General features: G+C 40.1%; 1 protein-coding gene across 1 annotated transcript; it reads left to right on the forward strand.

The window, feature by feature from the left end:
• Nucleotides 1-6,011: 6,011 nt before the first annotated feature.
• LOC103998150 (transcription factor HEC2-like) lies at nucleotides 6,012-7,124 on the forward strand. Its single transcript, XM_009419543.3, has one exon. It carries the CDS (start codon nucleotides 6,129-6,131, stop codon nucleotides 6,882-6,884), a length of 756 nt encoding a protein of 251 aa, XP_009417818.2. The 5' UTR covers nucleotides 6,012-6,128; the 3' UTR covers nucleotides 6,885-7,124.
• Nucleotides 7,125-14,489: the final 7,365 nt, after the last annotated feature.

Raw genomic sequence — 14,489 nt, forward strand, 5'->3', positions numbered from 1 at the left:
CGGATAATTAATTTGCTCGATATATTCTTTTGGAATAGCATAAATATCGGCATAAGATTAAGATTAAGACGGAATACGAAGATGACACCCAACCCTTGGACACTGTTATATTATTAGTCCACATACCTCTTTTATCTCGGTCAAAGAGGCTAAGTCAATGTACTCGTCTTCCAAATACGTTTAATAGCGTATGTCCTCTATCTCTCTCTCTATCTCTCCCGCGAACGGGGTGTGGCATTCACAGCACAGCCTGAAACCTTTAATGGTGCGTATGCGTTTTTGCTGCCGACATTCTCCTTTTCCAATGTGAGCAAAAAAAGACGTGTCTCGAAAGCTGCCATGACGCCACTTCATTCCCTCCCTCCACCATATCCCTCCCGCGATGTGATGATTCCAGCTTCCTTCCCCCTCGTCACAGGCCAAAAGCTCCGCCTCAGCTTGGCTCGCCGCCCTTGCTGTTTCATCAGGTAGGCGATGACGGGGATAAAGGTGAGCAAAAGATTCACCAACTCCTAGGAGATCAGCCGCAGCACCGTTAACGCCATTCTCTTCAAGGCAGGCAGCCTGTGCGCGATGCCATAATCGCTGATTCAATCACTGCAACTTTTACTTTTTCTCATCTGTCCTTCCGGTTTCTCCTCTAATGATGTCTCTAAGTCTAACATGAGGAAATGGTTTGCCATTGCAAGGACACCATAGTTATATCCTCATTCCGGCAATTCTGAAACTGATCTTATTCTTCTGAACCATTTAAATGCTTTGGAGATAGGACCACCACAAGGTTCTCAGTTGTAGAGATCCTTTTCAGACATCCCACCGCATGTATCGAAGATATGCATGCGAAATTTGGTTTCGAAGATAGAGCAATATTAGTATAATAATAATAATAATAATAATAATAATAATAATAATAATAATAATAATAATAATAATAATAATAATAATAATAAACTAAATTACTCTGACATCTGTTTTGAAGTTATTAATTAGAGTTTTATTTACATTCATAATTAAATAATACAAACAACAATCTTTCAAAATATTCAGAATTGGCTACAGACACTTTCTTTTCATGTTGGTTTGGGTAGAATGCAAGATCTTTATTTGAGATAAGCACATTTTAATGTTGCATTTGTATTTCTATTTTATTCATAATTAAAATACTTCAGATTAAAATACTTTATTCGTATAAGAATGCAATAATGGCGAAGGATTAACTCTTTCAATAGAACGTACTATTACCCAACATATTGTAAACTATTGGTCTGTGAGAGAGGAGAAGATTCTGCTCTAATTCCAAGAACCACCATGCATGTTACCCACTTGTGGACACTGTCAACCATGTATCTCAAGGTCCGGTTCCTAAAATTAAAGCTCAGTTGCCCAGTTGCAGCAACAGTGTGTGCCACTCCACACTCAGGGGAGAGAGAGATAGAGAGAGATTGCCCGGTTGCAGCAACAGTGTGTGCCACGCCAGACTACATGGATGAGTGAGAGAGAGAGAGAGGGAGAGAGAGAGATTGCCCGGTTGCAGCAACAGTGTGTGCCACGCCACACAACATGGATGAGTGAGTGAGTGAGCGAGAGAGAGAGAGAGAGAGAGAGAGAAGCGCCTCGAAAGTATTAGACTAGGGAGCATATAGCCTGTTAAAGAGGAGTCCTCGGAAGCATTAAACTAGCCGACGATACAGGCTGCTAAAGAGGAGTGTGAGGTTTCCACAGGAGATGGGCGTGGAAGGAATCCAACCACATGGTTGTCTTCTTCTTCTTCTGCTGCAGCAGCTGCTGCTAGATCCGAAGGGGCTCTTCGAGGTTTCTCATGTCGCAATTCCTTGTCTATTCTCCGTGGGCGAGAAACACGAGAGCTGCGGCAGCATCTTTTGCTTCTGTTTCCATGGCATCGTCGCTTGGAGACGCGGGAGTGCAGTCAAAACTGGAACTAAGATGGAGAGAACAGATGGGAGAGTCACGGGATGGCGGTGGTTCGCGACGCTGTCGCCTGCTTCATTGCCAAATTAACTGTTCTTCTCTGCTGCTCCCCGAATCGGACGAGAGAAAAAGAGAAGAAGAGTCCTATTGACAGACGAAGCATGTATAGGGTCAAGAGATGCATTGTGGGATAACATGACCTTTATTTGTTTCGATGAGAGTCAAATTTATAGCTTCGTCGTCTACAAATTAAAGGTAGTTTATACGAAGAAGAGAAAAATTCTGAAATTAAAATAATATTCAAAAATCAACAAACTAAAAATATATACATAATTTAATATGATTTGATAAGTTTCACTTATATCTACGATAAAGTCAATTATAAGACATTGAGTTATCCTCTTTCATATAAATTTTTAAGAATTTATATATATCATCTTTTACTCTTTATAGAAATTTTATGATCTAGGCCTGATGGGTTATCAACTTCGTTTGATCTAAACTACTGATAAAAATATTTAAGTTGAAGTTGATAGTAGTACATTCATCAAACCCAAATCAATCTTAATCTTGCCCACTTTCCATGTGGGATTGATCATGAGTGTTACAAGAAATGTTAAAGAGATATCCGCTTTATATACCCGAAGAAAAACGGACAAGCATAAAAAATATTCTTTATATCAAAATCTAAAGATAAATGAGATATTTATAGAAAAATTAAATTCTAATTATTATAGTTCTATTCTTTCACGAGAACTTCTTAGGATTTCGGATCTTACCAATATTGATTTCAAATTTTAAAATAATTATCAATTCAACAATTATATAAATACGTATGTATATTTTTAAAGATATTATATCTCATGAATAGTATAATGAAATATCCACCAGCTCCAGCTAGAGAGAGAGAGAGAGGAATATGTAGCCTCGCATAATACATTCTAATATGTTGTTTTCAGTATTTGAACTACAGTTTGCTGGTTTACTCTTACACTAACTATATTGTGATATTATGAAGCAAGTAACGGATTGCAGAAGCATCACCACAAACTCGATTAAGATGTTGAGCTTACAGTCCCAAAGCCATCGAAGCATGAGAAGAGACAAAGAGTCGAAGCAATTCACAATAAGAGCAGCGAAACCAGAATATATATATATATATATATATATATATATATATATATATATATATATATATATATATATATATATATATATATATATATATATATATATATATATCCTGTCTACAGGATTCCATGACAGGCTAATGCCAAAAAAGGATTGCGTCACACCTGGAAAAGCTCCTATGATCTGATATCCTCTAAATGTTTCTCTTATATGCCTCGTGTGATTCTTTAGTCCTTTGATGCTTTAGAAGCTAAGAATGGTCAAATGGCTTGTGCAGTAGGGATTTGGCTGTGGCTCAGATCTAATACAACAGAAGACAACAAAGAAAAGAATAGCTGATCAGACCAGTCTGCTCTGAGAGGACATGAAAAGGCTGTTCTTATCACATGCTACTCTTCTTCTCTTCTTAAATGGGTCACGACTCATAACCCCATGTTCATAGTCAAACAATTAAGATATGCTTCGGTCCCAAATAATAATTCAATTAAGAGAATCAATCCCCAAACCCATTACTAGGAAAGAAAAACCCCGTGATTATTTTTTCTTCTTTTTCAATAATAATAAAAATAGTATGGTATTTTTATAGAATATCTAATCCTTAGTTACAAAAATCCTATTTATTGAATAAAAAAGATAGATTTATTTTTTTATTAAACAAATTTGTCCATGGATTTTTCAGTGTGTTTTCAAAGTTTTTTTTTTTTTCTGAATTACCTAAGAATTTCAGCCAATATTGGAACATTATCCCATCATATTAGATCATGACAAATACATAGCTACTTAACCTATTCCAGAACTTGATAGAAGGATACCAAACTTTCTATGTGCTAAGAGCTTTCATTCATCCGTTTGCCTCAAGCTAAAGGGAGAGGGTTGCAAAGGGCGAGTCAATATGGACTATGGAGAACTACCCAAGCCCAACAATCCATGAATTGGCTTGTTGAGCTTCTACCACACAATAAAACCAAATGGAACACTTCAAACTAGCTTAATAATTTAAATTGGATTTACAATCAAGTGATGAGAAGCTCGATCCATCCGACTCGAGAGCTTGATGAGATACGATGAGACGATACCCATATTTATTAAACCAACAACCTAATATTTTTGAGGTTTCGATGCATATAATTCGAATAATATATTCTAATGGCATCTCTAAGAACACACCAACTCTCTCTTAAGGAGGCCAAAAGCAAGCTTCTTCACAAGCTTATTTATGAGTTGTATCTCAAACTTAAATGAGTAGAGTTCGATCACATTCGATCTTGAGTTGTCTTGAGTTGGAGTGAATTTCTTTAAAAAATAATCAAATCATAGTAAGATGACTTTTTCCCAATGATGGTTGGATTAAATTTAATATTGATGAATCATTTACAATGAATCTAAAGAAGAGGGAGTTAGGTTTCTTTATGCTTATGTTTATCATAGAGGATGAAGAATGCTACTACAAAGAACAAAGAGGACATTCAACGTGTCTTATTGGAAGGAATCACTAAACTGATAATCGTGATGGATGCTGCTCTGGTGGTTAAGATTTTAAAGAGAAAAACCAAATCTCCATGAAAGCTGATCAACATCACTAGTAATGTTTTACACTTAATTTAAAATTTATTTGAATATTCTATTGTGCATATATTCAGAGAAGGAAATAAGTGTGTCAACTTACTATATAATTTTATGAGATATAATAAGGTCATTGATCTTTGGAAACAGCATTAGCCAAATAGCATATGCTCTCTACTATCTTTCGATCGGCATGGCATTAGTTGCAATAAAATTTTAAGGTGATAGAAGTATTTTTTTTATTTTTGAAAAAGAAAAATCTTGAGTTGCCTAAAGCACAAGTAGGATGGAATTCGATTCACTAATTAACCTTGGTGATCAAGCTAAAGGTAGCTTTTAAGAGTCGATAACCGAGTGCTTAGAGATGGCTTAATCCATTTCCAATCCTACTTTAACCTTGTTTTCCAACATAACAAGGTGAATTATGCTTGTGGGCTGAGCCATGACAACCCTTTTGTGAATTTGTATGATGATATCAGTCCACTATTAAGGGTATTTTTCATTCATGAATAAAGTCTAAATCCCAAGTCACACTAATAAGTAGAGTATGTAGCAAAAATTCCAAGTGAAAACTAAATAAGAAAAAGGAAGAAATGGGCAACAAGAACAGCCTCAACAAAATCAGATGCTTTACTCAAGATAAAAATAGATAATAATTTTTACTTGCTCTTCCTGAATATATTATGCATTAAATAAGGAATTTTTTTTTACATGATTTACTTACATTTCTTGTATTGTAACTCACACACTAATCGAAGCCCACTTGGGATGTTATTGCCAATGTTTTCACCCGATAGAACTTCTTGTTCTCCTTAAAAGAAAGATGGTGTCATGAGGACAGGCAATCCAACTCGGCAACCACCACGACATGGTGTTCAGCTTGGTTCTTCATTTCAGTAATAATGAGCCTCATATGCATGCAGTACTGGGACCATTGCATCCTCTTTTCTCTCTCTCCTTCGGGACCATTGCTATTTCATCTTGTCACGTATGTCGTTTCAACCATTTACTATGTCACAGTGCCATTCTTTTTAACATGGTTTCCCTTCATTAGACATTATGCCATGTTCAGCCAAGCTTGTCGGACAGTGGGAGCAGCCACTGTTCAGCCAACGACAATACATTCACATCGCATGGGATGAATCATAACATAGAGCTAAGGTTTTATTTCCGATAAGACACGGAATAAATCAAGCTTTGATAAAAATAAAAAAAAGTACCATAATGAAATTTCTTTGTCATAATACGGTAAGTACTACGTCATGAAGAACATGCGACAAAAGAATTCACTGCTGCGGCAGACACGCCACGGTAAAACATTGGAGAAGACACTTCTCGCCCTGCATTAACTATGACCTCCCAATTCTTATATATAGCCACCCTTTTGGATTGGTAGTCCTCCGCCTAGCAATCTAGTGATACTCCTTTTCTCTTCTCTTTCCATCACCTGTTGTAGCTGCCTGTCCAATCACTCTCTTGATTGCCTCCGACTTCTCCTCGTCAATATGTCTGTCATGGAACAAATGGACGTCGACTTCTTGAACGCTTCTCCGGAGCTACAGGTGGATTTGATGAACATGATGCTGCAGTTGCAGCAACTTGCGGAGCTATCGGAAGCCCTGCCGCCGAACGAACAGCTCTCCGCAGCTTCCCCGCAGGCGTTCCATTCCTCTCCCACCGCGCCTGCCTCGCCCGTGTTTGCTGGTCCCCAGACTTCCTCATCGTCTTCCTTGGACGCTACCGCTGCCTATGATCCAATCATGGGGCCACTGTTGAACGGTAGCCTCGCGGGCGACCCGTCGCTGGCGAGTGGCCTGTCGTCGCTTGCTCACGGGCCGGCCTCGACGGCGGCTATGAGGGAGATGATATTCCGCATCGCCGCGATGCAGCCGGTCCACGTCGACCCGGATTCCGTCAAGCCGCCGAAACGCCGCAACGTGAGGATCTCCAAGGACCCCCAGAGCGTGGCGGCCAGGCTCCGGAGGGAGCGGATCAGCGAGCGGATGCGGGTGCTGCAGCACATGGTCCCCGGGGGCACCAAGATGGACACGGCGTCGATGCTCGACGAGGCCATCCACTACGTCAAGTTCTTGAAGACGCAGGTGCGGTCACTGGAGCAGGCGGCGGTGAGCCAGGGAATGGGGGTGGCGGCGGCCCTGCCGCCCACCGCGGGGCTCATCCCGTCCCCCGGCGGCTACTCCTACTTCCAGGACATGTACCAGCTGCAGGACCAAACGTTCATGAACTTTGCCCAGATGTAAATACAAGTTAGTGGAGTCCCAGCGCGTGATTTATTAGGTAGCGAGGAGTTGTGTCGAGTGGTGTTCTTGATGAAGAGTTGATGCTCCAACTCTTCCACCCTGCCTCTGCCCGTCTCATCTGTGTATCTTCACCCGTGTGCGTGTGTGTGTGTGTGCGTGAGTGAGTGATACCATAGGATGGTTGGTCCGCCGTGTATGTTCTTACTTGGTTCACAGAATAGAATGTTTCTCCATCTTCAATTCTCTCTGTGAACCGCACATCATCATCATCATCATCATCGTCATCGTCATCGTCAATCCTTGCAGGTACTCGTTGTTGGGTACGTAAGTGCATGGGATCAGCACGTGACACGCGGAGACGGTTTGGATAGGCTGTTGGTTGCGCCATGAACGTGAGGAAGTCGAGCCACGTGACTCGCGCTTGCACACCGAGCATATAAAATAAGCGCACCTGATCTCACCAAGATTTCACGTGGCATTCATGCATGCGTGCCTGCCTGCGTGGCTGTCCTCTAAATCCCCTTCATCCTTGTAATCCATGGGGATCGGATGCATGATTTAAGACGACCGCGCTTTAAACTACGTGCAAGTGTCTGATTGGCGCCATTAAGTCCGTGCAAACAAGGGAAAGCCAAGTCAAGCAGCTAAGAAGGATATTAATATGTGTGGCTGCAATAAATATAAATGATAGATTTTGGTATTTTGGCCGCGGGAGGGAAGTCGTTATAGTACTTTGTCTGCTGACCGGCCCTGCTGGTGGTGTGACGGTTGGAGAACCGTCGAGTGGTCGGTTGGGGGCAGTGGGGTCGGGCGGTCGGGCTGTCGGTAGAAGTGGCTTTTAAGTCGGGCGGGCCCACGTGGACGTCGCCCTTCTAAAGCATCCAACCTCGGTCAATTATGACTCCGCGTACCGCAAGCCCGAGTGGGGACAGGGTCAACCGGATCTTTCGCATGGATTTGGTCAAGATAAAAAAGGACGACCACTTTGAGGCTGGTTCACCAGCGCCTCTCTCCCCACCCCCCACCCCCTTCCCCCCCGGGGTTCCCACTCGCCCCATCAATCATTAGCTTCACTCCCAAGCCTTCCTCCCCTCAATCCCTTCAATCATTCAAAGATGAACATACATGCCATCGATTCGATTCCAAGTGCGAGGACAGTAGATTCAAAGTCAAAAGAAGCAGCATTGTAGCCGTTTCACACCCTCGGTTGATGGGGAGTGAGTTCGATATAGACGTGAGTGATGATAGGGAAGTTGAACAGCTGCATTTCTCGTCTTGTGTTGGTAGCAGTATCAACAGTCGTTTGACCACCACAGAGTTCCAATTCAATTATACCTTTGATTCTATCAACAAGCTTTCCAGCTGGGGCTGTGGACCTTCTGAAGACTGGATCCATCTTTTCTTTCTCTTCGCTGAGATAGTGTAAACTGATAAGCTGATGTTTAGGAAGTAGGTAGTCACCAAGATGGCATTCAGGCAGAAATCGAATCCTTTCCTGTGTAGATCATCACAGCTTGAGATAAAGATATCACTGTCAGAACTGAGGTGTTAAAGAACATTCACCGGAGCTATTCTGCCGTCACAGCATGAGGAAATCATCATCAGATGAGGGGTGAGTGATCTGCTGATTTCTGCGTTTTGGACGAGGCAATTGTGGCAGGCCTTAGAGACAAGAATTCCATCGCAAGAATGAACGGTCAAGGTGACAGAAGCTCACCTTGTCTGAGCCAATTCCTCCCCAAATACTGTCGAGGAGCATTTCAAGTACACCGAATACCATGGGGAGGTTAAACACCACATGATCTATTCGAGTGCCTTCTTCTGATCTATTGTCGAGGTAAACTGGTGGATATATTTGCTCTATTATAGCCCCTTAATGTTCTTGGCCAGGTAGAATGCTGTCGAAATTTCTACCACCAGAGCTTATAGGTTTCTCAATTACATCCTTGACAATGACAGAAAGAAATATGTCACAAATATAGGGCTTTAGGTTGCAAAGATATTTTCCTCAAAGTGCTTTTAATTGAAAGGAAGAAAGGTTGTCTGTCAATTACTTGGGATCACCTTACAGGGTTGGATATGGTGGAAAAGTGGCTGAAGAGTTCCAAAGGCTCATTACTGTTTTCTTGGATGCATGCTTATCTTCCTTAACTCAGTTTAATGTTTTCTTTATAGTTCCCAGTAGGATTGTTCGGACAATGTATCGATGGGCAAATGGTGGTGGAAGGTCAGGAATTCAATTTCTTTGCAAAGACTATTTGGACATGATCGAAGTATCAGTTGATTGTCAGTGGTCAACATGGATTAAGCAATGGAGGGTATTTGGAGACCACAATTTGTCAGGGCTTGGAAAAAGATAAAAAAGAATAATTCAGACATCACAAATCTTAGCCCACCAGAATATAAGAACAATTTAGACCATTACAATCTTCCCCCACCATGGAATTATGTGGAGTATAACATTACAATTTTTATTTCTTCGTCCAATATATTAGCTAGAAAAATATTTGGCTGGTTAGAAAAGAGTTCGAGTCTCGGTAAGAAATAGCAGAAAGAAGAAGGAAGTGGTCCTGCAAAAGACCCTACTTTATGCTTTTGTCCTCGTTACGATCCAATGATGGCAATGAACGAGGTGAGGGAAACTGTGATGGAAGACAGTAGACTTGCAAAAGGAGTAGAAAGCGTGATTATCCAAATTGGATTTGGCAACCATTTCATCATATATCTAAAGCTATTTTCAAAGATAGTGTCAAAAGATGGCTAAATCTTTGAACTTCAAGACTCTTTTAGATAGATTTATTATTATTATTATTATTAAACTTTAAAAGATAATAAAATGAATAAAAAAGATTTTTTTTAATATCATTTTAAGTCATTAGAAAATTAGTCGTCTGATTGGAATCATCAATCGTTTTAAATTCATTTTTTTCCTGTCAAAAACCATCCTAAATTGAGGTCGGTATGCGTTCTCACATTCGTTCCAATAATGTTGATGATGGTGACAATGAGATATAGAGGAGGGGGAAAGAAACATGTTGGTAGGCTGTCATGAACTCTACCGCGCCATCAATTCCTTTGCTTTCTCTTTATTCTGATCCATACATCTCTTTATTCTTCGTACCGGTGAAATGGAATTGCCCACCTCCAAATTCTGAGTAGAAAGTGAAATCCGGTGCTCATGGTAGAACAAACAAGTAATACTCTCAGTCAGATATATTATGATTATTTCCTTCTGACTTTATTATTTTTTCCCTTCATATATGAAAAGAAAAAGGGGGTTTGATATAAGCATAGACAATGAAAATAATTACCACCTGTTCATCGATAATGATAGTAAAACAAGTTCATAAGATGCAGTAAGAAAAGATGTGCTCGCTAGCTCTGCCGTGCATTCATCAAAACAATCATGTGCTGAACTGAAGAGCGGATGGTCCACTAAATCTTCTTCCTTTATCGTAAAAGACCAGCTTGGACTCCTTCCGAGGACCACGGTTGCTTGGTTGACAGTCTCATGCTTCGATCGATCTCCACGACTGTGCTGCTCGCACCAGCAGCTGCAGCGTAGTAACCGTGTCGCCGCACGACAAGTGGATTCGTAGGCTGTGAGAGAGACCTCATCGCCAGGTAACCCTGGTTGCGTGCTGGCCATGGAACACATGATCCGAGCGACAGCAGCAACGAAGACCTCGGTGATCTCCTCAGGATTCGGGTGCATGGCAGTGCATCCCTCCTGGCCGAAGGGACAAAAGGATGGATGAAAGGGTGAACAACAACTGAGACTAAAAGTTCCTCCGACGAACCTCATCCGCGGAAAACACTGGCCATCTGCATTCAATACACGGCCACCACCTTGTACTGCAGATGACACACAGTGGCGGAGGTGGACCTTTCGCGCGCCAACCTCATTGGAAATGTTGAGGCGAGTGCAGTGAACCTGCGCAGGCAGGGGTTGTTGTCGCTGGCTACAGCGACGCCCGGGTTCAGTCCACGGCGTGTGGGATGTTGGGAGCCCAGTGATCGGGTCACATGGGTCGGTCACTCCGGCAGTTGACCGTTGCTTTCCTGGCTTTTGTTCTGCTAGATTTGGGGGAGGGGGCAGGGGGTGGACTCTAGTGCAGGCAGCTCGCCGGGGACATGCCCACGTTGCTATCATTCCCTTCATGTGATGCTGGGCCCCACCTCATTCCCCCACCCCACCCTTTCGCCTTTGACCGAGTTTGCCTCCTCCCACTCCTGTCACCCGGAGACTCTGAGCTGGCTGCTCTCCGCCACCGCCGCTGCATCCGCTGCCACTCCCCAGTCCCTCTCCCTCTCGACTGTCCGTCTCATCTAATAATAATATTAGTGTTGTTGCTTCGAAAACAAGGCTAGAAGTTGGAAGAAGACCGGGAGTGTTCTTCCACAAGCTTCTCGAATGGAAAGCATTAAACTCGAAACCGAGGCATTCAACACACGTCGATGGATATATAGTAAGTAATATTGTTCTTTTGTATTAAAAATGTTAGGAATTCGAGTAATAATCTTTACAATGATAAGTTTGATCTTTTGCAATAGGTTGATGTTTACTTTACAATAAGACACATGTATGACTATCCTCAAAGGCACAATTGGTATGCAAAGATGATGAGAACAGAAAGCCATATACTGAAAAAGAACCATCCTAACCAGAATTAGTGTTTCACAGGATGGTTGGCAATCTTTTGAGTATTAATGTTAGATTAGATCCAATCTTAACCACAAGAAATATAAAAATCGATTTACTGGAAAATCTAGAGTTCATGAGTACAGTTACAGCTGCATTCATCCAGTCTATAAAGTATAACTGGTTGATTCAGTATATCAAACCCATCAATTCAATTTCATGTACGATTGTTACGCTCTCGATGCTACCAAAATGGTATTCACTGAGAAAGGAAGCAGCACCAAATCATATCATAGCAGGGGAAGAGCAAATCAGCACATCAATGATGAATCTGAATATTTTAGACAAGTTCCTCATGTCACCAATGGAGATATCACACAAAATTCCAATTCACGATCCAAGAAACTCTACTACTTTCACAGTTAATAACACGTTATACCGAAAGAATAATACTTCGCAAAGAAGATGACATCCATATGGAAAGCATCTCCTACGGGTAAATGGCAGTGCTGAAAACAGGACTACACGTTTTGACAAGAAACAGTTGTAAACGCCGACACAAGATGATATAAATTGAGCTGCATAGATTTTGACGAGCAATGAAACATTGCGACCACAAGATGTGCTCCAAAACCAATGTGCAACGCTAGATTATCCCTATAGTAAGAGTATTCCTGCTAATAAAACAAAGGACTGTTTTCTCACAGCTGAAACAATAACATGGGCTTCTAAAAATTGTATGTAAAACAAAGGAAGCTCATCGCCAAGTAAACAAAGGACGATGACTCATGCATCGTTCTTCTTGTTAAGAATTCAAAAATATTGATAAAAGTGACAGCTGCTAGCAGATGTTTCCTGACCAAGAATGATAGAAGGGGAGTATTCAAGATTATATGGTACATTTAGAAATTATAGAAAGCAATAGGAAACCTACATCATGACATAAGATAGACAAATTAGTTCGTAAGAGGAATGATTCTTAGTTCTTTTTGTATCTGAATCAACAGAAAGACCATTGTCAAGCATGGATTACATCATTGCATTTTTTTAAAACTAAAATAGAAGAAAATCAGGGTTACACATGTCAAGGAGCAGTTATGAAATGACAACTGAAAGAATAGTTAAAGCAATGAACCCCAGCTAGACAACATTTACGACCTCAGCTAGACAACATTTACGCCAACTACATTCATCAACATGTGAATATAAACAAATCTGCCAAAGGGTAGCGGATGAGTAAAGAGCCTTGGGGCACAAATTCACCTGAAAGTGACTAACTAATTACAAAGCATTTTTATCGGGAGTCAAGTTGTGTCATAACTGATAACTGGTCACTGGCATCCACATCCCAACTGACCAAGAGTTGTCATACATGGACACATTCAAAAACTCATTTTCCTTCGCTTGTAGTTGATGGTAAATATATACTGATTAGTTTGTGCCTCTGATATGAATGCCGCTCCTTTTAGCCAAACTTCTTATTTTCCCAATCTAGACTTCAATGTCTGCATGTCTGCGAGTATCTTGGTGGATTGCTACTTGGTTGTATGAGCTTGAAAGATTAATCTTCCTATCCACAAATTAGTCTCTAGGCAATGTTTTGCAAGATGTGAATAGGATCTAGATGGTCTAGGGGCGATATGATCAAGATCAACAGGATTGACCAGATCAAAGCAGTAGAATCAGAAACAGGCAAATTTTTTTAAAAAATAAAAATATAAAATAACCAATAAATACAAAATCTATCAGATACTTCTAATGAAAATGGCTTCTATTTTTGCAAGGTCTGAATCTTCCCATCAGTAACATTAACAGGAGATTCAGCGACTGTCCTTTTTAGACTAAAATGTTCTTCAAACCATAATTCATCTTATCGGTCCGTACTGGTGTACCGACCAATTGTTGGTACAGTACATATCGAATCATACCAACATACCAACCCACGATACGGTAAAGTATACTAACAAACTGATATGTATCGCTCATACCGATCTCCTATCAAATCAATACATACTACTTGTACCAGACAATATGCTACGATACAACAAACATTGTTTTAAATTGTACATTCTATTAGGTATCTAACTTCATAAAGACAAAAAAAACTATAAATTCAACTAAAATATAGCAATGAAAAATAAAGGAGATTAACTCAAATATTCTTATGAGCATAAACATCAATCATGGTACAAAGATATTATTGTAGTAAATAACTATTATAAGTACCATTTTTAAACATCCAAATTCAACCAACTCTTCAAAAATAGCAATGGAATCTATTATGGCTCTAAAGCTTTTCTGTTCACTACAAGGGAGCAGAGCATCATTCATTAATACAAATAAAAATAAAGGAAAAGACTTTATCCTAAAATTATTCCATAAAATTCAAGATTAGTCCCAAATCTAATGTAACTTCCATCCTCAAAAGATAAAGGACTACTTTCTCCTCTCTTTTATTTTCAACTCATTGCCTCCTTTATGATGGTTGCCGATCATTGCAACGATAGTGGCAGACAACGAATATAATGTTGATAAATTAAGTAGAATTGGCCAAAATCATTCAACTCCATCCAAGTTCAATGGTGATCTAGTGATTTTGATTTATTTTTATATGAGCCAAGAAATCGTTGATGCTCTAATCGATTTTTTCTCTTTGTGTGAATCTGTTATGTCAAATAATTTGAAAATATATTAATATATTTATCTAAAAAAGAATAAATTAATTGAAACAAAAATATTCTGTGATCCTTACATACTCAAAGACACTCCAGTTTCGCTCACAATCCATAGCACTACATGTCAAACTAAGAATTTTGATAGTCAATTGATGCAAGTTGGAGGTAAAATTTTTAAATAAACTCCACTATTCAGTTGCAAAATTTATTTTATTATTAGCAATAACATACAATACATGAAATTAATTATATTAATTTATTAATACCTAGGGATGTAGTTGCCCTAGA

Source organism: Musa acuminata, chromosome BXJ3-9 (assembly GCF_036884655.1).
Source record: "Musa acuminata AAA Group cultivar baxijiao chromosome BXJ3-9, Cavendish_Baxijiao_AAA, whole genome shotgun sequence".
NCBI lineage: Eukaryota > Viridiplantae > Streptophyta > Magnoliopsida > Zingiberales > Musaceae > Musa > Musa acuminata.